Source organism: Podarcis raffonei, chromosome 10 (genome assembly GCF_027172205.1).
Source record: "Podarcis raffonei isolate rPodRaf1 chromosome 10, rPodRaf1.pri, whole genome shotgun sequence".
Lineage (NCBI taxonomy): Eukaryota > Metazoa > Chordata > Lepidosauria > Squamata > Lacertidae > Podarcis > Podarcis raffonei.
This window is the reverse complement of record NC_070611.1, coordinates 41,599,126-41,626,412: the sequence shown is the minus strand read 5'-3', so window position 1 is coordinate 41,626,412 and position 27,287 is coordinate 41,599,126. Positions and strand designations below refer to the sequence as shown.

Here is a 27,287-nt window from a genome sequence, read left to right as displayed (position 1 = left end):
CAACTGCATAATTCAGTCCCTCTAGAGTCTAGATATACAAGTTTTTACTGAAATTCACTTATACTCTCTTGAAAAACATTTTCCCATCTATTTTTAATATTGTTGCGAATAGCTTAGAGGTCATTAAGTATTTTATACAGTTTGGGTAAAAGCTCTTATTTGAGGAAAGGAACAGTTCTACAAATGTAGTTCATGATCAAAACATATCTGAGCTCCTATGGAATTCACAGAGGGATAGGTTATTTTAAGGGCCCTGAAGTCAGCATAGGAAGCCTGCTCTTTTGTCTCTTTAGCAGATGAGTATTAAGGAATCTTCTCCTTCAGGAAATCTAACAAGCTCCTTCCTTTCCCATAAGATGGTTACCAAAACCCTTTTTGTTTCAGGATGCAATTTCACAGTTGCTTCCGTTGTTAGTTTAACGCAAGTGCATTTTTGTGCTCTACGTATATTTTAGTGCTGTTTTAGTATTGACACATTTTATTTCCTATAAACCCCTTTGATAATTGGTTTTAAAAGTAGGATACAAATAAAAGTAAAATAAAATAATAAAAGGTAGCATTCAGGCTTCAAAGAACGACTGCTCAATCTTCACTGCATTATGTGGCAATTGTGCATTGTCTAAACTGGGGGCAGGGGAGACTCAAGTTCATAGACAGAGTGCAGATATATCTGGCCTCAGGCTACATCTGTTTTTCCTACGCCACCCTGCTCCCGCAAAGCCCAGCTCCGTGTCCCCCACAAGTGCTTTTACTTGGCTGTAATGTATCCTTAATTGTAATAATACCTCTTGCTTGTCGGGAGGGAGGATGGAAAGACTGATGTATAGGAACTTCTAGCTTCTGCATGGCTCAAATGTAAGCTACTGTACAATGGCACATTTGTTGCCCTGGCTGCTTTTGTCTCTGGCCACACCCACTACTGGTAAGTGACCTCCAGGAGCCTGCCCATAGCAGAATGCAGCCTAGAGGACTGAAAAAACTTCAGTGCTGAAACAACATTCAAGATTTTAAACTAAGCTCTGGAGAGAGCTGTCTGGAGTGCCAGTGAATCCTGAAATCCTCGCATCTCCTTGCCCTGCTTTGCTTTGCTTTGCCTTGCCTTGTCCTGCTTGCCCAGATCTAACCTTTCCCTTCCTTAGGTCAGAACCACATGCTGCTGAGGCCTCCAGTAACAGAATGTTCCTAGCTATAACCAACCAATGTTTTCATAAAGACTATACCTGATGCGGTTCCACATTTGATTGTGAAGTCTGCAATAGTCTCCATCACTGATGTTAGCCGTAATGCAACTTCTGCCATTACCACAGTATTAGTATCTCCAAGATTAATGGCATGAATCACTTCATTAATTACATAAAGTATGTGGACCCACTAAGGAGGAAAAAATATTAAACCATTTTACATTTTTATTTAAAGTTATTTAAAAATTGTGAATGAAATGTGGCGAGAAACTGTGTGACATGGATATGGGAGGCTGCATTTCCTAGAATGAAGGACAGAGTCACAACACAATGAATTGTCCCATCTGTGAGGTGCAGAGTCCTTGATTTCCCCTTCAGACATAGATCCAATGCCCTGGACCTCATCTATGTTCTTTAAAGCCACCTGCCTATGGAGGACAGTATCACTGTCAAGCTAGAGGAGACTGCCATAGTACCACTGACTTTTCCTCAGCATGGAGGGATGGACTCAACTATCAGTAATGGCATGGAACAGTCACACTCTCCTGGGTCCCTGCTTCTCAAGCTGCTAGCAAACCTTTGCTTGTCAGGCCACTGGTTGCTTCAAAAACTCTAAGTTGAAGCTCCTCCACATCTTATACCTTTTCCTCTCTTAGTTTTCAAGTTTCTGTGCCAGTCAAACTGACCTTTCATTTCTCTTATAGAAACTGCCCTGCATGTAAAGAGTATAGCTATTTATACTGAACAGGTAGAGTACTAATGAGCATGCGTCATTACCAACACCACAGGAGCATTTGTAGATAGCTGGATGTGTGATACATAATTAACCTTAATCAATATGAGTTATGATAAAGGTTTACCTTGGCTGTCTGGTATTTATGAAGAGACTTTAAGAAATAGCTTCCGCTATTTTGGATCCTCAGAATTGCAATTTTACACTTTTGCCACAAAAACATGGTTGCATCTGTCATCATTTCTCTGTCTGGCAGGAGAACCTGAGGAAAAGGTATTTTTCAAAGATTTCAACTACCTGGCTTTTGAGGGTGTGAAGTCACAAAATAATTAAAAAACCCAAGAATGCATTTGCAGGATTGAACACTAGTATCTCCTCCTTCTCTTCCCTCCCAGCAAGCCAAATGGGTCACTGCCTCCTCCTCAGACTTCTCCTGCTTGGTGAACAAAGCACCGCATCGCCAACTGCTTAAAAAGGGAGAAGATGGAGCACTTTCTGCTCCTGCCACCATCTCATCCTCTGACCTGGAAATAAAAAGTTGCAATGTCATTATGTTTTTGGTAACCACCCTTAGGGGACATAATTCCCCAACAGAAAGAAGGAAGGAAAAGTAGGTGGTACCAAAGGGGCAGACAGCCAGAGCTGAAGAGCAAAGGAATGGACCAACACGCATTCGTTGGTATGCTACAGATATGTGCAAGCACACAAACGTGTAAAGAGGCTCAGTATTGTGAACAAGCCTGGAATTCTCTTTTTATATTTTGTATGGTAGCTGCCATTATTTTCTAACAAGCTCCCATTACATCTCAGTACTTCAGAACGACCCTGTGCTTCTGTTTGCAACATAGTGTTGTTGTTGTTTTAGAAAGTTTCCTTAAAGTGTTGCACAGGAAACTGTCTTATACCAAGTGAGATCATCAGTACATCCAGAGGGGGGCCACTAGGGGCGCATCGAAAGATGGCTGACAATAACATCTCTCCGACCCACACGAGGTAATTAAGAGGCTGTGATGGGAGTAAACAGCCTCCCTGCCCCCCCCAAGCCTGGGGGGGGGACTGCCCTTGCCTGCTGTGCCCTATACCACCCCCAAATTTGTGGGGGTGGGGGCACTAGGCAGAAAGCCCTCCTATGGATCTCGGCGCTCCTGGATGCTGTCTCTGGTCCGCGCCCCTAGCTGCAGTAACTTCAAAAGAAACAATTAGGAGGAAGCGAATGCACATATTTCAAGGAAGAAGGGGGAGTAAAGACTGCTAACTGAAGAGATCTCTGATAAACAAGACGGGTCGGAGGAGCAAGAATAAATCATGAGAAGACACACCAAGGCTCGGTATGTTCGGCATGGACTGGATGGGGGAGGGGGAAAAACTTTCCTTTCTTTTCTCTATGTGATTAACCAAGAATCCCCCCCCCCACAAGTCACAAGTCAGAAATGTCGTTTAAATGACTTAAGCTGTGGATTTAAGGCTGTGTGGAGATAATTTTCTAACCAAAGCATGTTTTAAGAAGATTGCGGAAAGTATAAGAGCTTTGGAATGACGCAGTAAAAAATACCGTCACCATTTTGGCAAGTTCTGTCGGAAGACTTAAGCCTGGGAGGAGGAACAGAGTTGTTTTTATATTGTGGGTGAGCCTCCTCAGGGGGGCTTAAGAGCGACAGATTTGCGAGATTAATGATGGAAAGAGTGATGTTATTTATGAAAGCGATGATATATAGAAACCATCTTGATATGAGGATTGGACGAACGGAAAATTCACACAGGATTATAATTGGTGCTTACCTGCTTAAGGAGATTATGAAAAGAGATCATAAAGGAAAAAAGAAAAATATACGAACAAGATGAGATGTGGAAACAGCAAGATAAGACTGGATAGAATTATGAACATTATTTGGACAGATTTGTGGATATTAACGCAGCAGCAAGAAGATGATCGGAATCCCCCCTCGGAACTTGAAATATGGGTCCCCCCAACAAAAATTTAAAATTCGGCTTTGTAATTCGGAATTTATGTGATGTGATCTGATTTGATTTGATTGGTCGGTTAATAAAATTTTTTTTTTTAAAAAAAGAGATCATCAGTACATCCAGTTCAGCATGCCAAGGATTGAACTGCTTGCAAAGCACATGTTCTACTACAGCCCTTTCCTGTGTTATATTTCTGCTTAGTTGTTATGAAACTAAAAATATTGTTGTAGCTTTCTAAATCTGACATCCATTGTCTTTTATAAAAAATAAAAAATATTTTGCACAAGAAGTTAATTTAACACACCAATTTCATGTAGTTCATACTTAACCTCAGTTTTACTATACCTTTTCAGGTGTATTGATGCAGGAATAAAGAGTTCTTGCCAATGTAAAAATTTCATCAGTAGTCTTTCCCGCTGGTACTCTTCCATCTACCATTGCAATTTATTTTGAAAAGAAAATTAAAAGCAGTCAATTCCGTAAAAATATATTTAAATCCAAATTCTCAGTTGAAGCAAATGCAGGAAATTACATGAAAGACAAATGAAGCTGTTATACACTGTTATACAGAATTTCTCTCTGAACATGCTCAATTATCTGGAAAATTTAAAGTTTAAGTTTAAAGTTTTGTCATTTAATAATGAGAAGTGCAGTAGAAAAAAGAAAATCAACAGGAAAAGAGTATTTCATCCAAGATCCCAAACATTTACCTACTCTAAAAAGCTATCTCAAAATCTTGGTCAGGCTTTTTTATTTGTATGGAAAAGGAAGTAACAAATATCTCCAATTCGTGGGACCAACAAATGAACTGCTTAAGATGTAAGGAGCAAAACAGATTTAAAGGTGATATGGGATGTGAGTAAAGCAGTAATGTGGGAGTTTTTTAATACAGCAAAGCGCATACCAAAGAAAGATAAGAGAGCAGAAAAAACAGGAAATTTTACAAGAAGTAAAAAGATAAAGAATTAATAAATTTCCCTCAAAAAGAGATAGGGCAACAGGATATCAAGATGTTGCAAACGCAGTATTCAATGATAATAAACCAGGAAATAGAGTGGAAAATTAAATATTTAAAACAGAAACAATTTTAACAAGCTAACAAGCCAGGGAAATATTAGCTTGGCAAATAAAGAAGAAACAAGAACAAACCTGCATTAATAGAATAAATGTAGGAGATAGAGTAGTGGAAAATCCAAAATAAGAGATCAATTTGTGACTTTTTATACAGAACTATATCGAGCCAAACAAGCTAATTTAGAAGAAATTGATAAATATTTAGAAGACAGAACTACCGTACCTAAGACACCAAAAGATAAAATGTCATTTCTGAATAGACCTGTCAAAATGATGGAATTACAGCAAGCAATTTTACAGACAACGTTAGGAAAGGCACCTGGACCAAAGTGCAATAGAAATAATGCAACAACAATCACAGATAGAGGTGGTTAAAAAGGTTAAATATCTTGGAATATGGGTAACTCCTAAAAATATAGATTTATACAAGAATAACTACGAGCCAGTGTGGAATGAAATAAGAAAGGACCTGGAGGTGTGGGGAAGAATGAAATTGTCATTTTGGGGAAGGATTTCTACAATTAAGATGAATGTGCTACCAAAAATGTTATTTTTATTTCAGACTATCCCCATAATTAAGGGGAATAGAGTTTTCAAAGAGTGGCAAAGAGCGATTTCAAGATATATTTGGCAGGGCAAAAAGCCAAGAATTCAATTTAAGTTGTTAACAGATATAAGAGAAAGGGGAGGCTTTGCCCTGCCGGATTTGAAATTGTATTATGAGGCATCATGCCTTTGCTGGTTGAAAGATTGGGTTAAATTAGAAAACAACGAATTGCTGGACTTAGAGGGGTTTGACAACAGATTTGGATGGCATGCGTATTTATGGTACGAAAAAAGGAAAGTCCATAAAGGTTTTGAGAACCACATCTTCCGAGGTCCTTTAATTGAAATATGGGATAGGTATAAAAACCTATTAGAACCTAGAGTGCCACACTGGTTATCTCCTCTAGAAGTTTTGAGTGTAAAGAAAATTAATATGAGTAGTAAATGGATAACATATAATCAACTATTACTTAAAGAAGGAGGAAAATGGAAAATGAAACCATATGAGCAGGTTAAAGATTATGTATATGATTGGTTGCATTATTTTCAAATAAATGAAATGTTTAGGAAAGACAGTAAGGAACATGGCTACGCGGATAAGGATTCTAAATTTCAGATGGAAATCATAGATAATGATGGGAAAATACTATCCAAAATGTATAAGTTGTTGTTAGAATGGAATCTAAAGGATGAAGAAGTTAAGTCGGTAATGATTCACTGGGCCAGAGATGTGGGTTACAACATACAATTTGAGGACTGGGAAAAACTATGGAAGGAAGACTTAAAATTTACTGCATGTATGACGTTAAAAGAAAATGTTATGAAAATGTTTTACAGGTGGTATATGACACCAGTAAAACTAGCAAAAATGTATAAGACATGTAATAAGTGTTGGAAGTGCAAAGATAAAGAAGGTTCTTTTTATCATATGTGGTGGGAATGTAAGAAAGTGAAAGCCTTCTGGGAAAAAGTATATAATGAATTGAAAAAGATTCTAAAATACACATTTATAAAGAAACCAGAAGTCTTTCTGTTAGGGATATTAGGAAACGAGATAAAAAGAAAAGATTGTAAATTTTTTCAATATGCAGTAACAGCAGCAAGAATGTTACTAGCCCAGAAATGGAAACAGCAAGAAATACCGACTGTGGAAGAATGGAGAATGAAGTTGTTGGACTATGCGGAGCTGGATAAATTGACAGGAAAGATTAGATACTTAAGAGACCAAAAGTTCATCGAGGACTGGGGGAAATTTGTGGAATATCTGGAACATATAAGTGAAGGACAGATAACGCTAATGGGATTTAAAGAAGCACTGTGAAAGACTAAGAAATATTGTCTAAAGCGAATAGAAAGACAGATATAAATAATGTCAATACAAAATTAAGAAATGCGTATCTTAAATTATAATTTACGGATGATTTACGGATAAGCTGGAGGAAGTCCTAAAAAGGAATATGTTACGAAATTTTGATGTGAAACTAATATGTTTTTTTGTTTGTTTTTTCGTTTGATGTAAATTAATAAAAAATTATTTTTTTAAAAAAAGGAAAGGCACCTGGACCTTTCAGCGATATATTATAAAAAACTACAAGATTACCTAATACAACCTTTGAAAAGATATTATGAATAGAACTTTGAATACAGGAGAGCTACCAGAATCCTGGAAGAGTGCATACATAACTTTGATTCATAAGCAAGATAGAGATCCAGAGCTGGCTAAGAACTATCAACTTATTTTGTTGTTGAATAACAATTATAAACTGTTTGCAGACATATCAGCTAATGGGTTGAAAACTATATTAAAAGAGGAAATCCATCAGGATCAGCCCATATTTTTGTCAGGAAGAAAAATGAACTGAAACATAACTGATGTAATAAAATATTTAGAAGAAAGAAATGAAAAACAAGCAGCTTTAATGTTTTTAGGTGCCGAGAAAGCATTTGACAATGTCAAATTTCCCTAAGTTTTAAAGTCCTTTCTCTTCCCATTATACTCAATGGTACACCAGTACAAATATTTAACAGTTAATAATGCTAGTCACATTTTGGGAGGTACAGTGAATCATGTTTTATTACCAATATTTAGAAAAATATATAGGATGACTTTCACTTTCTCCTTATCCTGTATTATAGCTTCTTGGTGTAATTATTAACTGAGCAGCTACTAACTGTGACACACCTTGAAAAGTGATGGATTTTCTTCCTGAACTACGAAAAGTACTTGATTCTCTGATAACACCTCCATGCACACACAAGCCGTGTCTTGGTTTTCTTGCGGATATAAGAGGCTGCATTACTAGAAGTATTTTGAGTTCTGATTCTGCTTTCTTCCATTTGGGGGCATTTTGACTCTATAAATATATGGAGAAATGAGAGATCTTGCTTGGCCTATGATTTCTAAGCACAACAAACTACTTTTAACACTGAGAAACTGAATTTACCTGAAGAAAGGAAAAAAACACTATAGCTGCGTGATCAAAGCTATCCCACTCCTCATAGCTGAAAGCCATCTTAAGAAATCTCAGGGCAGCATATGCAGAAATACCACTCTTCCCTATAACAGTAACACAAAAGGTGTAAGACTCCCACAATACTCACAAACAGAAAGGAGAACACTAAATTTATTTATTTGCTGATTTAACTACTTCTGCAAGTATGGGACCAATATGATTCCTTTGAATTCCTTTGCAATAGACCAATAGCTTTCTATGAAGACCTTGTCTGATTCAAACTTCTACTCAAAAAGGTAGCTGTGAAGAAAGGTTTCCATTTAAATCTCCCTAGCCCTTTAAGGGTCAAATTATTTACATAAAAGACATATGTCTCTCTATTTTTAAAACACAAAGCAACACAAAATACACACTGAAAATGCAAGGGTTCAAACTGTAGAAGCCCTGCCCCCATTTCTCCACCCACCATCACATGGGCTCCTCTCAGATTTTTCCCATTTAGCACAAATTTGTGATTTGGGCTTTTGCACTCAGAAGTATTTACATGATTAGGAACCTTGCTACGTGAGGGGCCTTCTAAGTGTCCCTAGTACTAAGAGAGTGTGGCTGAACAGCTTGAACCCACTCTGCCCATGAGGGAAGCAAATCTTCCCTTGATATGAGATCCACTCAGCTCACTTTGTTACCACAAGCCTTTTGGTTGTCCTTTAAGAATTTTTCTAGCATGCAGTAGGCCGTTCCCATAATGTGCATCACTTGTCACAGGCACAAACTCCAGATGGCTGACAATGCTTATGCTGATCTGCTCTCTGGACACATGATCTAATGTAGCAAGAAATTTAAGGGTAGGATTCAACTAATTAGTCTTGCCAGTGGAAGTCAGTGCAAGGGCTCCCCGCTAGTACAATGGGGTTTCTCCCATGTCCTCCAAAATTGGGTCGACAGGAGAGGGTGGGAGAACCCCCAGAACAATATAGGGGGAAGGAGGAGATCATTCCATCAGACAAGCTAAAAAAATTGCACTGACAGAACAATTGCCATAGCACTATGTTGAATTCCTCTCTAAGTGTCCTGCAAAGTGGTAATGTTAACTGGCTTTCCACCTCAAAGGGGTGTGAATGCAGGTAAACAAAAAAGCCTGTTGTAGAAAATACAACAATAGTCAAATTACCATTGGCAAATAATATCATTTTAACACATCCTATCCCCAAACCATCAAAGATACAATCCTAACTCCCTGATACTCATATCTCAGTTTGGCTAGGTTACTATGATGTTCAAGTCCTTCTCCGCTGTCCTTTGCCAGCAAATAGGAGCACCACTGGTGTGGGGTCTCCACCACAGTGGAGGTCGCAAGATCTGCCATGACAAGCAGAAGGTTACCACCAGCAGCCACAGAAAATCCTGAAAGATGGTTTTCAGAGTGCAGTCTACAGGATCCCAAACCCCACAAATCCCCTGGTTCTGACATAGCGAAAAAAGGACCTTCTGCAGCCCAGGCCAGCAGGAACTGCCAGGACTTAAAATGTGGTCTAAGATCTGCCACTTGGTATTGCTCTGTCAGCGTTACAAGAATAAAAACCATTAATTTACCTGCTAAGATCTGTTCCATAAGTGTTGATGTTCCAGTTATAACCATAGAAACAGGGATTAAGCTGCTTCGGGCAGCTACGCCACCACCTGCAATAAAACTATCTTGTTACCCTTCATGTACTATTTTACAAGATGTTTTAATTATCACATAATTTTGAAATACATTTACTGTACATGTAAGTTTCCTAAAAGAGCAACCTCCCATAACATCTCAATATCTTTTGGTAATAAGAAGGCATGCTCAAATTGCTTATTACCTCCTTGAATATGGTTCATTAGTTATATAAGAATGGTCTCTACTACAGGGATAGCCAAAGAAGTACCCTCCAGATGTTGAACTAAAACTCCCATCATCCTTGGCCACTGTCCATACTGGCTTAACACTGATAAGAATTGTCCAAGAATATCCAGAGGGCACCACACTAGCTATCCCGACTCTACTGAATTCACTAGTTTTTCTTCATTTAAAATACTATTTCTTTCCCACCTGCTTTCAGATTAGATCTCTCCCCACCAACCACCACCATCATCACAGCTGTTGGGGGTTACTGGATCTCAGAAAATACATCAAGAGAACAGTCATAGTTTAACATCATGCTGAAAGCTGAAGTCCAAAGAAAGCAAGAAAAGAAAAGTTCAAAATGTTAAAGTCTCCAATAGGAGAATAATTAAAATTAGATTGATTTTAGGAAAGTTCTAATCCAAATATCCATCTCTCGGTTCACGTTCTTGCTTACTGTGGATTTTGGTAGCCCTACATATATACATGTGATTTCTCCACTGCCTCGCATATGGCTCAGTTTCTTGTGTTCATACTCCCACAGCTTTGAAAAAACTATTACTGTGTCTTATTTTTCTTCCACTCCGATACTAGTTTAAAGCAGAGCACTCTTCAGTCCTAGCACAGTTTGAATTTTAAGAAACAAACATTTTACTTTCTGATATAATGAGTAGAATTTCCACATGTTGACAATGATACTTAGATATATTTAGAAGTTTAACAATTACTTCCAACTTTTGAAAAGTAATAAAAGAATTACATTTGGTTTTCCTTGTTATAATTAGCCAATTTTCTACAGTTAATTTCATCCACTTACCATCAAGAATATCCACGCCTGCAAAAAACAACTCTGAAATGACATCACGAATTTCCATTTCATCAGGAATAGGAGGGCTAGGGATCAGTGTCCGCCTATTTCTATCAAACAAAGCTTCCAAGATGCCAAAAAAGATAGATGAATTACAATCAAATATCTCCATCATCAGCCGTTCTGAGACTGTTCGAGGCCAAGGAAGCTAAATGAAACAAAAATAATCAAGGATCAGATATTTAAAATAGCTGTGGTAAGTAAACATATATATAAAACCATGCTGGAGAGCTTTAAGTTAGACTGTGCACGGATAGGTAAAAAAACAGTTTGAAGTGTGACTTAGCTGGAATTAAGGAAAGCTCTGTTTGTTTGTGTCATATTTAAATTATAAAAATTAAATCTTTATGAAGCAGATTTTTTTTAAAGACATTTTAGGGAAGTGTGTCCATATGTCATGGACTGGCTGGATGCAGAGGAGCACCTGCCAGGGAACCGCCAGGGGAAGAAGGCTCCAAGCCAGTAGACTGATAGTGGGATGACAATGAAGAGGTGGTGTCAGCAGAATAGATGTCAGGGTTTAGTGAACAGTTGATTGTCGGGGCTTCAAATGTACACAGGTCTCTTTATGCACTGACAATCAGCCGGTTGTTGGTGCTTGCAGAGGGCCATTTTGCCCTTTGAAGCACCTACAGCTAGTAGTAAGGGTTTCAAAGTGCCTTGCAAAGGCTGTGTGGGCATTGCTGATCAGCAGGTGCAAGGCAGGTGAATGCCTGGTGAGCCAAATGGAGAAGCCTAGTGAGTTTAATTAAGCCCACGGGGGGAGTTCACTGCACTCACATTAAGGATCTCTGTTCTTCAAGAAGAGGGTGGCCCAGGAAGGTTGGTCCAATCAAGCGATATAAAAGGTCTCAGTTGAATTCTGAATCTTGTTGATACAAATTGACTCCCTGGAGCTATCCAAGGTACTGCAACTCAAGTCTGACCATACCTGCTACCTGCCTGGCTAAGTTACCCTCATGGGGTCCAGATCAGGACAGGGTGAAATGGCTAATACATACATGTTGTATATCTTTCATATTATTTTTCACTCTTGGACGAAAAAGCCCCTTTGGTCGTCTTCTGGGTTCAAATGCTGATCTTTTGAAGATCATGGCTGCCATCTGACCCCAAAGAGGAGAGAAAAAAAGCATAAATTATTATGTTACATGTTCCACTTCCTTAAATACTATAAATCCCTATAAAATATGAATACCTTCACAGTTGCTTCTTTGAATTTTCTCTTTGTTTCTGTGCTTAATGCTGGTGAACTCATATTTTCCATTTGCTTTAGTTCATCTATTTTAACCAAACCACGACGTGCAAATATCTGAAGCACAATAATATATATATGTAAACTGGAGTGACTATTATTTTCCTGTTAATAAAGGCAGGTGTGGGAATAGGAAGAAATGGCAATACTGTGTCCCCCATCTTGAACTAGAACTCCACTGACTGCTAGCATTCAGAATTCCAATGCCCATCCTAGAGTCACATTCCAGTTAAGATAGAGAAGAAATCTGGGAAGCTTCATGTGGATCAGGAACAACCAACAACGGCAGTGCTTGGGATCCAGATAACCATTCTAGGTTTAGCTGCCCAAAATTCTGGATTCAGATTACTAAGAAAGTAAGTAGGCAGAGCAAAACACATTATGGAGAATGTTGGAGACAGAATAGGCAGAAAGACTGAACAGAGTAGGCTAGAGCTAAATCAGATAGACAGACTAAAGAAGAAGTACTTGGATTGCAGGGTCAAAGGTATCAGCTGGTCTACAACAGAAATAAGTTTTATGTTGCAGGGATAAAATGTTCCTGTATGGCAGTCGTAACTATACAGATAATGACCAGTATGTTGGTCACTTATTGAAATCAAAACTAACAGTATTAACAGTGCAAAAGGCTGAGAAAAGGGGGAAAGTAAACTAAAAATTATAGAGGTAACCTGTCTATTTTATCCAAGCATAAGTCATTTGGAAAATTGCTAGGTTGTGTTCCCATCAAATCAAGATCAATGATCCCAACACCATATACTTATGGACTGTTTTGACTAAATTTGTATTTCTGTTCAGACAAGGAACACAAAACAAAGACAGCACCCTTTATGCACACTTTAATATAGTCTCCCAAGAGCAGCTTGTTTTTACACAAATCCAATATATTTTTAATTATATTTAAAATATGAAGGAAAATCACTACCTCTCCATTTATGCCAGAATAGCAGTCATAATAACACTGGCAAACAGCAGCATACAGTGTTGCTCTCCATGGCAAATAGTGTACAGCTAAAAGGGGAACCGATGATTCCATACATACACAGGCCCATAATAAATATTCAAGCACCTATTGAAAGAGAAACTGATTATAAATTAAGCCATTAATGGGTGACATCCAGTGTTAGTTATATTCAAAGTAGATCCACTGAAGTCAACGTAATCTAAGCCAATTTATTTCAGTGGGTGTGTTCTGAATATGACTAACCCTGAATATCACTGATTAGTATAAAATATTGCAGGGGTTGACAAATTTTGAAAGGTAACTACTATACTTCTTTTACCTCTTTCAGTTCAGGACTTTAGTCTGTCATAACTGATTAACATTGTGAGTAGGTGAGCTAGTAAAAATAATAACTATTGCAGACTTATGTGCAAAACTGACTCCCCCCACCACACACACATCTACCTTTCTTGCTTACTTTTTCTGGAGTGTACAACTGAGATGAACAAAACTTTGAAAGTCACATGATGATCTTATTGTAAAAAAAATAGCCACTGGGTGGCACTACAGTTCAGTTTAAGGACAACTGAAAAATCTTCCTTATAATCAATCAGTATGTAATTTTCATATTGCAGATTTCAGAATGAAATCTATCTATCTATCTATTTTCACTCTCACACTGTTTTGAAATCAAATAACATATTCATAATAAATCTGCCTGGTTAAATAAATAAAAGTATTCCCATTTTCATGCAAGTAAAATGTATAAAAATCAATACTAAGGGGTTTTTACTCAAACAGTACAAGACCACGTTTGAAAGTGTAGTACTGTATTTACAGAGCAGCGGCGGCAGCAGCAGCACAGCCCTTGAGTATTCATCTAAGATTCTTTAGAAAACAAATTTTGTGTCATTAGTTAAGTTTGTTCAATATATGTACATCTTGCCTTTCTGTCTTGTTTCTGAGATACCCAAGGCAGCTAACACCACGGTAAAACCAAACACTATCACATGAGATAATAAACAGAAAAGCAAAAAAAACAAAAGCATGGCAAACAAAACAACTTTTAAAAGGCAACAAGTTAACAATTCACAAGATGGTCATGGCAAAAGTCTACTGCCAATTCTTCATTCAGTGTCTAAATGCTGTAAAGAGGGGCCAGACAAAATATTCCGATAATCTAGGTGGACAGCTAGATTGATACAGAAAAAGACAGTAATTACCCTGGGGTCCCAAATCATTTAGAGCAGCCTCTATTTGGCCCTTGGGGTTCTCCCAAGGTTTTGTCCGCCACCTAGGCCACACCATATTTTCCAAAGCCACACCCCTCAATGGCTCTGCCACCTACCCTCTTTTCTGGCTGGAATGTATTCTTAAACAATGTTAATGCCTTTTGCTCATCTGGAGGGAGAAGTGTGCATGTGTAGGAACCTCTGGACTTTGCATGGCTGGTATATAGTCTACTGTACAAACATTAGGAATTGCTCCACCCACTTTTTGCCTCTGGCCTTGACTGCTACCAGCCTGTGGCCCCAGAAGACTGCTCAGAGAGTAATGCAACCTTTGGGCTAGAAAAAGTTCCCCACCTCTAATATACAGCATGAAAACTAACAACTAACACTCTGAACTGAGCCTAAAAGTTAGGTGCCAGTGAAACTGGTACGTACTCTAGTTGTGAAGGTATGCTGAAATTCTATGGGCAATGTCTATTGAAATCTCAAAAGCCAAAACCACTGAACGAACAATATCAGATTTAACGTTGCCAGTTTTCTATACTTTATTTATTCATTCATTCATTTAAGCTAAGAACATCCTTTAAAACACACACACACACACACACAAAATCCTCACAAGGCAAACACAAGCTAAAATGTTACCAAAAACATGCAGAACAGTAACAATCCGAAAAATTAATATATCTTGACAGACACAGGAAAAGAGACAAATACTTCCAAATTTATCTTGCCATACCTTAGAAGATTGACCTATGGTCATTAAATGCCTACAAATGGTATACATGTGGATTGTACCTGCAAGGACAAGTAAATTATTTTAAAAACATATATAGCAATGTGTGCATCTGTGTGCATGCTTATATATATTATGCTGAGCTTGTGGACTATCCTTACTCTCACCTCAACTTCGCTTTTCTTTATTCAACTTATTCAATATATATTCAATATATTCAACTTATTCAATATAAATTGTAAGCTACATGTATATATGTATAAAACCTGCACAGTGAATACAGAAAATGGACATAAAAAATACCACCTATAGGTTGTATTGGCAAAGCTTATCTAGCAGAAAAAAATTCATATTAAATGGTTTCTAACTTCTTTGAAACTTACTTATGAAACCTTGTCAACCATTTCATGACTCTAATAATCTCAAAATTTTATTTCCTAAACTTTGGGAACTGAATTCCCTTATATGAAAACAATGCCCTGTGATATATTTTACAGTATATTATATATTATATTTTACACGCTTATAATTTTTTTATTTTAAAAAACTATAGTGCTCTGTCAGTACTTATCCATCTACATTAAAGCTATCAGCACTCAACTGCCTGAATAATAAATAATTTGCTTCACAGTGAAAATTCAACCCAAAATGTAAACAGAAACGTCAAAACTGAAATTCCCCATGAATTTTATATTAGGGAGGAAGCTCTAAAATTAAACACTCTTTTAATCTTGACAGCTCTCCAACAGCATTTAGAAAGTAAAATTTGTGACGTACCATTGTAGACAAGCCAACACAAACGTTCATGTGGCAAAGTCATCTGCATGATCAGTTGCAATATGGACAAGAGTCTGAAACATGTCTTCACAGATTCCTGATTCAGGAGGTCCTCATCATTATCACACACCAATTTGTAAATGCAGATATTCCTCACTTGCAAAACATGGAACTAAAATGAATAATGAGAGATTGAAATGACGTAATTCTTCAAATCAAAATGTGAATTTAGCACCCCACCCCATAACTCACCCTTCAGCCACTCAGCCAGAGGACATATTTTCCCAGCTCTTTCACAACTGTGCCACTCAGCACATTCACTCCTAGGTCTTGTATGAAATTCCCACCACTGTCTACCCCGTGCTTCATTGGCCCCTTCTTCACTAGCTTGTTTCCTTTGTTCCTTTTTCATCCAATCGCTGCCTTTTAGCTAATTAACTACTTTCTACCATAGCACTTAGGGACGCGGGTGGCGCCTAGGAATTGCCGATCAGAAGGTCGGCGGTTCAAATCCCTGCGACGGGGTGAGCGCCCGTTGCTTGGTCCCTGCTCCTGCCAACCTAGCAATTCGAAAGCACATCAAAGTGCAAGTAGATAAATAGGTACCGCTCCAGCGGGAAGGTAAACGGCATTTCCGTGCACTGCTCTGGTTCGCCATAAGCAGCTTGGTCATGCTGGCAACATAACCCGGAAGCTGTCTGCGGACAAACACCGGCTCCCTCGGCCAATAAAGCAAATGAGTGCCGCAACCCCAGAGTCGGTCACGACTGGACCTAATGGTCAGGGGTCCCTTTACCTTTACCATAGCACTTAATTTAAGCAATGGCTTCATGGCACAGTACTTAAATTTAAACAAGGACTCAATGAAACATCCTCAGAACTTCAGTCTCTAGGACAGTGTTTTTCCACAGCCAAACCAACATTCCACTTCCAGCACAGCAACTGTTCTGATAAGGTCCTTGCTTGTTTGTTTTCATGTATTTGCTACTCATTTGGTGTGAGGGCTTCACACTTCTTGCCTGAAGCTGGTGCCTCTGAAGTGCAGCAGACGCCAAAAGTGATCCATTTTCAGCACCTGTTAAAAACTTATTTATTCACTCAGGCCTTTGGCGGCCATGCATACTAATTTTTGTACTTGGAACTGTTTGAGAATTTGTCTGTATCATGTTTTATTTATTCTTATCTTATTTCATCTATTAAAGGTATTTTAGAAGGTTGTAAATTGCCTTAACATTCTTTGAATAAAAGGCAGTTTATAAATGATTCAAAGAAGATAAAGATATATATTTCTGTCAATATAAAGTTATTCTTCTAGCCAAAGGCCATGACAAACCCACAGCAACAGCAGCAGTATAAAAATACAGATCATATACATCCATGATATGAGTCAATATCCATGATATATGAGAGAGGTTACCAGAGACACCAACAAACTCAAATCCAGCTTGATTCATATTAAACCTCCAAATCATCACAACATTCTATAGAAATGTTATTGAACTACTTTTTCATGGGTTTGTTTGTTTGTTAAAGCCAATGCTTATGGGGCCACTCTGTGTGTTACGAAGCTATTAGTGTCACTTAAAAGAAACTAGACCATTTCAGCTAGAGTGTACCTGCCTGCTTGTGTGAACAAACTTTTCAGAAAGTGGTCTCTTGGGTGTCTATATAAGGAGCAGGCCAACAGATAATGAGTAGTGTCATCCACCTGAGGTGACCACAAATATAAAAATTGCCTGCACAGGGGACCTTGCTGCAGCAGTCATCCAAAACTGCAGTGGGAATCATTTGGAAACAGCTCAGTAAAGGTATTTGGTCAAATAGCTAGTTCTAAAATACTGTTGTCGAGTGGTAAAATTGCTGTTTCTAATTAGCTGCATGTCCCTTCTGGAGTCTATCCATAAGTGCCAATCCCTTAGATGACACTTATTCACGGTCAAAGCAGAGCTCAGTCCTGGAAAATAATAATAGTCTAAAACATCTTGACAATCTGTTTTCCAAAGTTGGTTATAATCCAATTCTATATAGCACAGAGCAAGAAAATATTCAATAGGCATAGTAGCAATTTTTTAAATATACTTTAAATGGGTGTAGTATTGTTAAATATGCTTTAACTGAGTGTTGGCCACCCACATTCTGTACAAAGAAGAACCATGTGTTTCAAAGTTTTTTTATAATACTAATAATAACTGCAACAGCAATAATCACCTTCACTCAATGACAAAACATTGTTGTTAGAGAGTGTTCAGAAAAGATGTTGTGAAACTGGAGTAGTGGACCTTTTTGGCCCGGAAGGCCAGATCCTTATCCCCCTCACCGCCCCCCACTTGGAAAGATGAATGGGGCAACATTATTATGACATCAGCTGATTGACAACCTGCTGGCTATCAGGTGCTTGAGAAATGCTGTGCAACAGGACTTTTGGGGCACTCCAAATTGTCAATGCCTACAATGCCCTGCCTTTATGATTTCAGGAGTAGAGCAAGTGGGTGTGGCTTGCCCAAAATAGCCTTGCAGGTCACATAGGGAGGCTCAGCAAGCTAGATCAGGCCCATGGACCAGAGGTTTCCTATCTGTTTTAAAAGTCTAAAAACTCAGGGAATTTCTCAGTACTGAAAATGCTAAGACACTTTTAGGATACTAAAAATGTTCCTTTCATCTAATAAAAAGAAGTGATACACAAAAACAATCTGTATTGGGCTTCAATTTACCATAAAGGCAAACAGTGTTTATTGTAATTTCCTAAACTAGGATATTTGGTTACCAAGAGAGTACAAAATATATTCCACCTGAAATCAGAGAACATCATGTTGGAGCACTTTAGACCTACATTTTAGAGCAGGGGAAAAAACTTGGGTTCATGTATCACATTATTCTACAGCAAACAGCTGGTTTCCAGTTATGAAGCTTCAAAGTGAAATCCTTAGTATCTGCTTTTACAACAGGAAGAATAAATAATATCCTAGGAGAGCTTAGATCCCAAATGTTTTTCAAAAACATTGGCAAACTCTTTTAACATATTTATTAGATGAAATCATAAAATGCCCGGAGGACTAAGAATATGAATAATCAGTTGTTTTTTAAAAGATGGTTATGCCGATCCTACAACGTATATGCTTGCTAATTTCATTAACATAGTTGCAAATGTAAGATCTGTCTCAATTCAGTAGACACTTTGCCCACAGCACACAGTCAGAATGTATGAAATGTATTTTTCATACATGCAAGTCTGTATAAGATTCTCCTATGAATGAGCAAAAACACCCCGACTAAAAAACTGTATTTCTCACACACAGGGTGATGTTGGATGCCACAGATTAAGAGACAGAGGTATCATTTGAGGGAGTATAAAGGTAAAGGGACCCCTGACCATTAGGTCCAGTCGTGGCCAACTCTGGGGTTGCGGCGCTCATCTTGCTTTATTGGCCGAGGCAGCTGGCATACAGCTTCCGGGTCATGTGGGCAGCATGACTAAGCCACTTCTGGCGAACCAGAGCAGCGCACAGAAACACCATTTACCTTCCCGCCGGAGCAGTACCTATTTATCTACTTGCACTTTGACGAGCTTTTGAACTGCTAGGTTGGCAGGAGCAGGGACTGAGCGACGGGAGCTCACCCCGTGGAGGGGATTCGAACCGCCAACCTTCTGATCAGCAAGTCAATTGCCCTTCCATGATATAGCTGTATAGAGCTGGATACATACTATGCCCAAAGCTGAAGCAGCGTGCTTCTGAATACTAGTCACTAAGAAATACTAGCAGAAGACGGCTATAGCGCTCATGTCCTGGTTTTGAACTTCTTGTTGGCATCTGGGTGGCTACTGTGGAAAACAAGATACTGGACAAGACAGGTCTTGGTGTGATCTAGAAGGGTTCTTCTGATGTTCTAATGGAAGAAGCTATGCATCTCCATTCATCTCTACATTACGGCATATAAACATTTGAAGCCATTACGCAATTACGAAGAAAATGGAAATGGTGGAGGAAATTAATGAAGATAGCTTATCTGTCCCATGTCTGCAACAGAAAATGATCCAGTTAATGTGACTAGTATTCACTGTTGTTGCCTTCAGATAGCAAATGATATTTAATCACCTTTCCCCCTGTATTTGAACTGAAATGAATAGGGTGGGAAAAAATAATGACAACATAATTTACATAATTTATGTAATAATTGAATACCATATTTACTCAAATCTAATGCTCACCTTTTTTGGCCAATTTACGTTGCGAAAATTAAGGCACGCATTAGATTTGATGGCACATTTACATTTGCCAGCAAATACTTTTTATGGTTTCAAGATTCTGAAAATTTAAGTGTGCATTAGATTCGAAGGCGCATTAGATTCAATGGTGCAAAAGTTATACAAATTTGCCTTAACAGACTGTGAGATGAATAACATCATTTTTGGCAGGGGGGGAAACAGAACAGAAACAGTGCAGCATGTCATAAATACAGGACAAAATGGGAAATGATATCTTCTTACATCCCAACTGCACATCTAATTTCCCTACACATGACTTATAATGTGCCATTATATTCAATAACTGCAAATTAAAAGGGCAGTTTTAAAAAAACAAAACCTCTAAATGCTGCTTATTATTTTTTCCTACTCATAGCAATAAGCAAGCACCACAGGAAAAAAGTGTGCAAAAAATATATGCACAATTAGATGTAAGTAAAGTATGAATGTCTCTTTAAACATGATATGAGTTGTCATATGAGAAGTGCCCTTAAGACAGCGTGCTGCTGGAGGAAGAATGGGTGGTGTTTACTGAATATTTAATGAAACCTTGCTAATGCCAAATTATTAAAATATTAAATAGCATCACATTTATTTTAAATCTTCATTGTATATACTTACTGTACGCGCAGCAGTTGGATCTCTAAGTCCCTTTGGGAAAAAATCAGACTTAAATTGATGCACGTCTGATCCAACTTTATTTAGATTTATACTACAGATTTCCTGAAGATATCGGCCATAGCACTGTGTAAGTGCCAGCTTATATTCCTGAAAAGCAAAAAAACACCTGATTACACAGACATAAAATGCATTCTTTTAATTTCCATAAAATTTTAAGTGACAAAACGTTAAGATTTTGGAACCCAGCTCCTATCAACCCTACACAGACAATGTTCAGGGATGGTGGTAATTGTACTCCAATAACATCTGAAGGGTCACAAGTTGTCCATCCTTCTTATAATACATTTACAATGCAATCCTATATATGTCTACTCAGAAGTAAGTTGCATCAAATTCAACAGGACATACTCCCAGGTGAGTACTGTATAAGACTACAGCATGGTAGAGGTGGAGAGAAAGTCTAATCCGTCTTGTTGGTCAATATATCATGGAAAGTATATTGTCATTTATTGTTTCTCTATTTTGTTTCTAATACTGAAACAAACAACAAAAACAATAGCAATTCAACCAAAGTTCAGCACTTTTAGGTAGTTTAGTTCAGTAAAATTTAAGCAAAAGTTAAATCCCTCCAGCTGTAACAACTGTCTTTATTCAACTGCTTAACTTGACTGTGCTCTTTCCAATATGTATGGCTATAACAATCAAGAAAACAAGATTTCCTTTATATCAAAGCATGGCATATATATATAAAAAAGAAAATTAGAAATATTCAATATCTGAACAATTCTAGGTAACTGTGTGGTTTTTTAAGGCTTTGGTAGAAAAAATACATAGCAGTCATGTTAGTGATTCTTAATTTTATTTGCATTTCAGAAGAAAATGTGTTATAAGCTAGAGACCAAGATCTCTTCATCTACCTCTACAATGCAACCACTTCCTGAGCAAATGGAAACCTGCACAGAGCATTGTTTCAAAAAAAGGAAGCAAGAACTATAAAACTGAGACTGCAGGTCTCATTTAGGTGCTTGAGTTAAATAAGACACACAAGCTAGTAGGGAAAGGGCATGGCATTCTTTAAGAAGCAAAAACAGATCTTAGATTTCATTGTATAACTCTTATTAATCTGTCAAAAAATGGCAGTTAATTGATAATATATTGTATTATATACAATTATAATATATTGTAATTATATGCTAGGCTAATGTTTTGTTCCCGTATCAAAAGTAAAAATGCCAGCAACTGAATCATCACCATCATCAATTTGTACAGCATGAGTTTCTTGATAAATCTCCCTCAACATGTGGAATAAGACTAACTGCAAGTGAGGTTAATTCAAGTAATGTGATCAGACACACACAATCCTTCTAACAGAATTCTTTGGGGGGAGGTGAGAGTCTTCTCACTCTACAGAAGTGTTTATACCTTCAGTTAAAGATTACTATATTTCCTTTTCCAGTTTCATATACCTTTAACAGAGTGCCTACCCATGCAGGTGAAAGTAAAGAGTGACGGGGAACACAACTGAAGGCATCTCACTAAATCTTGTCATGAGCTGGGAGATTTATTTATTTATTTATTTATTTATGAATTTATATACCGCCCTATACCTGGAGGTCTCAGGGCAGTTCACAGAACAAAATCAAAATATAAAACTACAAAATAAATACTCAAAATAAAAGCAACCCAATAACACCCCCCCAAAAAAAAACAACCTCACATTTTAAAAGGGCAAAGGATGTCAATCAAATCAACCAAAGGCCTGGTTATGGGGTTAACAGTCTACTTTGGATGTACAGTAATGGCCACAAATAGGCTGAAATTTACCTGAGATGAAGAATCTTTTTTTTTTTTTAGTTTATATAGGATTGCACAGTCAGCTATCTTGGGTTGGTATTATGTATTCAAATGGCTTTCAACAACAAGAAGTCTTGTGGTACCTTAAAAACAAATGACACTTGATGCTAAATTCATCACCCACAATTGCATTAAGCTTTTTAAGACATCAAACAGTAGGCACCGAAAGTTCCTATTAGATTAGGACCATGGCACATCAGAAGGAGGGCTACCCATTTGCTAACACAATTTTTTCTCAAGACTCCCTGTATACCATGGTCTGAGCCAGTTAATACACACATGCCCACTGTTTAATGTTTTAAAAATATTCTTTTAACTGGACATGACAAATTTAGCATCACGTCTAGTTTGCTAAAAAGACATGAGCTATCATGGGCAGATTGCACTTTACCAAATGCATGATGTATATTCTCAGATGGAAGAATACAAATGCGGATATAGGAGAGAAATTGCTATAAATAATTCACATAAGGCATTACTTACCTTCATTTCCACAAGCTCATCACCAACTTTCACAAGTTTTTCATTGTAATACCAATCTGGGAATCGAGGCTTGTAGTTGTTCCAAATATTAAACAAAGTAGTTGCTCTAAACAAAAATAATCACTGAAAGTTATGGACTGATTATTATTTGGTTGTTTAAATAAAGGCAGGAAACACACTGGGAGAAATACATACATACATAATGTTATTTGTGTGCCGCCTTTCCACAGTTCAAACCATGCTCAAGGCAACTTACAACATGAAAAAATACGTAACTACAACTTAACAAAGGTAGTCATGAATAATAAATAAAACATCAAATAATACACAACAAAACTGAATGATTTCCATATAAATAAATCACAAGCTCAAAAATAAAGATACAAAAAAACTCAACAGCAACTGCAACAACCCCCCCTCCCACACACACACACAACAAAAGAACCCAAACACGCCCCCCAGCCCAAGAGTTTTAACCCAACCCAACAGATAGCAGCCTCAGCTTTTGTAGCTGGCGTCAGTCAGGGCCCTGCCCTTCCAGGCCAGGTCAGAAAAGGGACACAAGGCAGGGAACAGGTCTTCCAGGAATCACAGTCCCTATCTTAACATTATACCTGAAACAGGGATGACACAGCCAAATAATTGTCACCAAGCCAAGCACAAGCCACTACTATCGTTTGTTTGGAGCAAAATAAACCATGATCTCTGGTTCAGACATGATGCTAAGTCAAGGATTGGGGTTGTGTCTGTTAGGATATTTCCGTTCCACCTTAAAAAGGGAGCAGGTAGTTGTGTCACAGCCTGCGTATTTCTTGTTCACAGGATGTTTCTGTTTTGTATATAGCTGTTGTTCTCTCTCTGTGCCTGGATACGCAGGCAGGCAGTCATGTTTTTCTTTGTTCTGACCAACGCTGAATAAAGTTGTAAATAATGCTCTCCTGAGTGCATCTTTCGTTGTGCGAACTCTGCTGAAAGGGTGTGCACAAGTGCTGGAATGTGGCAAGCTATTTCTGAGCCTTGTGTCGCTAATTGACTGATACTGTTCTATGGGAGATTGATGGATCGTCCGGAATCGACGTGGAGGCATGATGGCCTTTGTCTCCCTGGCAGTATCCCAACAGTGTCTATATTCCACATTGAAAGGAGGGAGCAAAGCAGGTTCAATCCTTGGTTTACCATATTGTGCAACTGGGCCATTGTGTTTGATATTCTCTTTAAATATTCCCTGAAACTCCCAGAATTGAAAGGGCAACCAAAATGATCCAGGGGCTATGAGAAGAGTTACAAAAGTAGGGCTTTTTAATTCAGAGAATATGAAAGAGATGTATAAAATTAGACTGGATCTATAAAAGGTCGATAGGAGTTTTTCTCCCACTAAAATATAGAGCCAGCAGTCATTCAATGAAACTGAATGTTGAAAGATTCAGGACACATGAAAGGACATACTTCTTCACAAAGTGCATAGTTACGGTATGGAATTTGCTACCAAAAGATATAGCGATCGCCAGCAAATGAGACAGCTTTAAAAAGGTAATCAGACAAATTCAAATATGAGGCAATCAAAAGTTACAAGCCATGATTATATTACCTCCTATATCTGAGACAGTATAATAATATAATAATTTATTATTTATACCCCGCCCATCTGGCTGGGTTTCCCCAGCCACTCTGGGCGGCTTCTAGCAGAATATTAAAATACAATGATTCATCAAATATTAAAAGCTTCCCTAAACAGGGCTACCTTCAGATGTCTTCTAAAAGTCTGATAGTTGTTTATTTCTTTGACATCTGATGGGAGGGCATTCCATAGGGCGGACGCCACTAGTGAGAAGGCCCTCTGCCTGGTTCCCTGTAACTTTGCTACTCGCAGCGAGGGAACCATCAGAAGGCCCTCAGCACTGGACCTCAGTGTCCGGGCAGAACGATGGGGGTGGAGACACTCCTTCAGGTATAATGGGCCGAGGCTGTTTAGGGCTTTAAAGGGCACTTTGAATTGTGCCCGGAAACGTACTGGGAGCCAATTCCGGGCACTTTGAATTGTGCCAGAAACGTACTGGGAGCCAATGTAGGTCTTTCAAGACCGGTGTTATATGGTCTCGGCAGCCACTCACAGTCACCAGTCTAGCTGCCGCATACTGGATTAGTTGTAATTTCACATTGCAGTAGTCCAAGCGGGAGATAACCAAAGCATGCACCACTCTGGCAAGACAGTCCACGGGCAGGTAGGGTCTCAGCTTGCATACCAGATGGAGCTGGTAGACAGCTGCCCTGGAAACAGAATTGACCTGCGCCTCCATGGACAGCTGTGAGTCCAAAATGAATCCCCGGCTGCGCACCTGGTCCTTCAGGGGCACAGTTACCCCATTCAGGACCAGGGAGTCCTCCACACCCACCCGCCCTCTGTCCCTCAGAAACAGTACTTCTGTCTTGTCAAGATTCAGCCTCAATCTGTTAGCCGCCATCCATCCTCCAACCGCCTCCAGATACTCACACAGGACCTTCAGTGCCTTCACTGGTTCCGATTTAAGAGAGGTAGAGCTGGGTATGCCTCTGAAAACCAGTTTCTAGGGATCATAAGCAGGAAAGCACTATGGAGCTTATTTCCTGCTTGCGGGCTTCCCATAGGTGTCAGGATGTCCGCTGTGAGAACAGAATGCTGGACTAGATAGGCGTTTGCCTGATCCAGCAGAGACTTTCTTACGTTCTTAATAACTTTCTCCTTCCTATTATCCTCCTTGCATTAAAAAAAAAAAATCTGGTAATTGTGCCTGTGCTCCCACTTTGCACCCCATGGTTCATATGGTGGGTGAAAGCCTGCTAGCACAACTAAGGGTCAAAGAACTGCAGCGAGAGGAAAGCATTATTTCTGCTTTTCCCTAGCACTTATTTTTTCTAATAGCTGTCAGAAAATGGCATGGCTGCACCTAGTCCTTTTTAGTGCAAGGATAGTACAATGCTAAAGGGGAAGAAGGATACGCAGTTGGATAATGGCTCCAACTTTGGATCTAGAGTCTTTATAAAGAGGTGAACAGGCAGAGGGCCTTCTCGGTAGTGGTGCCCATCCTGCGGAACGCCCTCCCATCAGATGTCAAGGAAATAAACTACAGTGGTACCTCGGGTTACATACGCTTCAGGTTACAGACTCCCCTAACCCAGAAACAGTGCGTCAGATTAAGAACTTTGCTTCAGGATGAGAACAGAAATCGTGCTCCGGCGGTGCGGCAGCAGCAGGAGGCCCCATTAGCTAAAGTGGTGCTTCAGGTTAAGAACATTTTCAGGTTAAGAACGGACCTCCGGAACGAATTAAGTATGTAACCAGAGGTACCACTGTATCTGACTTTTAGAAGACATCTGAAGGCAGCCCTATTTAGGGAAGTTTTTAACGTTTGATGTTTTATTGTGTTCTTAATATTCTGTTGGGAGCTGCCCAAAGTGGCTGGGGAAACCCAGCCAGATGGGCGGGGTATACATAATAAATTGTTGTTGTTATTGTTATAATAATTAATTAAGCTACAGGTGTCAGCTACAAGTGAGGCACCTGGATACTACACAGTGCCACCTTCATGGCGGTCACGAGGGCATGTGCCCAATGAGGGACAAAGTGCTTAACGTCTCAGAAGAGTCCAGGCTATCCCCCTGCAACTTCTGAGAACTTATATACTGTTATGTGCAAGCAGATCGTGAGATATTTTACAGCAAAAAAGGAAGCACGGAGGAGAAAGAGGGCGCAGGCGAAAGAGAGGGAGCGGGACGAGAGGCGCGCCCTTCCCCGCCAGCCCCGTCCCCGGCCTCCGCTTTACCCCAGCCTATGCAGCTCCTGCTGCCTGGAGCCCGAGGCCCCCGAGGCCTTCGCTTCCCGCTGGCGCCGAAAGTAGCCCAGGCAAGCGCTCAGGTCCTTCTCGAAGCTGTCCACCACCGGGTTCCCCGGCTCCACGGGCCCGTAGAAAATGGCGGGCTTGGGGGGAGGCAGAGGCGGGGAGCGGGCTCGGGGCCTGGGGGCCTCCATGGCGGGCCGCCCGTCCTCCGCGACGTGCGCTTTCTTCCAGCCCCGAGAGGCTGCACGCTGGCGGTTGCTAGGAAACGGGGCAACAAGCGCAGGCGGAGCGGGGGAAGAGGAGGAGCTGGGGGAGGCGCGGGGGTTCCGCCAGGAGGGGCTCGCGCTCCTTTTGTCTCCCCGCGAGCTCCTGCGCTTCTCTTCTTCTTCCTCCTCCTCCTCCTCATTGCCGTACTTGTCTGTGGTGCGAGGGAAGCGCGGGTGGCCCGGTTCTTTGGGACCTTGTTTTTGTTTTGTTTTGCCTGGTTTGCAGAAGAGGACTTGGTTTTAGTAGATGGCGGGAAAATGCTCTGTCTAAAAATCAACGGTGCTGTCGGAAGGAGCGCTTAGCCCTCGACATGATGCTGGGTTTCATAGGTTGCCTTTATTGACAAATGCGGATATTGGAATATGCATGCA

The 27,287-nt window shown here is 39.4% G+C and overlaps 1 protein-coding gene across 8 annotated transcripts in view; it reads right to left on the bottom strand.

Annotated features, from left to right (window-relative positions):
- CFAP54 (cilia and flagella associated protein 54) overlaps window positions 1-26,930 on the bottom strand; it is a 106,751-nt gene extending 79,821 nt beyond the window's left edge. For 6 of the 8 annotated variants that reach the window (XM_053404977.1, XM_053404980.1, XM_053404978.1 and 3 more), the window contains exons 1-15: window positions 26,635-26,929; window positions 22,835-22,940; window positions 20,498-20,644; window positions 15,634-15,805; window positions 14,860-14,918; window positions 12,871-13,014; window positions 11,889-12,002; window positions 11,695-11,796; window positions 10,643-10,841; window positions 9,546-9,632; window positions 7,944-8,056; window positions 7,682-7,853; window positions 4,225-4,310; window positions 2,042-2,176; window positions 1,221-1,371 (exon numbers count right to left, since the gene is read on the bottom strand). In XM_053404977.1, the coding sequence (XP_053260952.1) occupies window positions 1,221-1,371; window positions 2,042-2,176; window positions 4,225-4,310; window positions 7,682-7,853; window positions 7,944-8,056; window positions 9,546-9,632; window positions 10,643-10,841; window positions 11,695-11,796; window positions 11,889-12,002; window positions 12,871-13,014; window positions 14,860-14,918; window positions 15,634-15,805; window positions 20,498-20,644; window positions 22,835-22,940; window positions 26,635-26,840 (1,993 nt within the window). In that variant the 5' untranslated portion in view covers window positions 26,841-26,929. Of the gene's footprint in view, window positions 1-1,220; window positions 1,372-2,041; window positions 2,177-4,224; window positions 4,311-7,681; window positions 7,854-7,943; window positions 8,057-9,545; window positions 9,633-10,642; window positions 10,842-11,694; window positions 11,797-11,888; window positions 12,003-12,870; window positions 13,015-14,859; window positions 14,919-15,633; window positions 15,806-20,497; window positions 20,645-22,834; window positions 22,941-26,634 lie in introns of those variants that run through there. The other 2 variants (XM_053404981.1, XM_053404984.1) reach the window with 2 other exon arrangements.
- Between the last annotated feature and the right edge of the window lie 357 nt (window positions 26,931-27,287).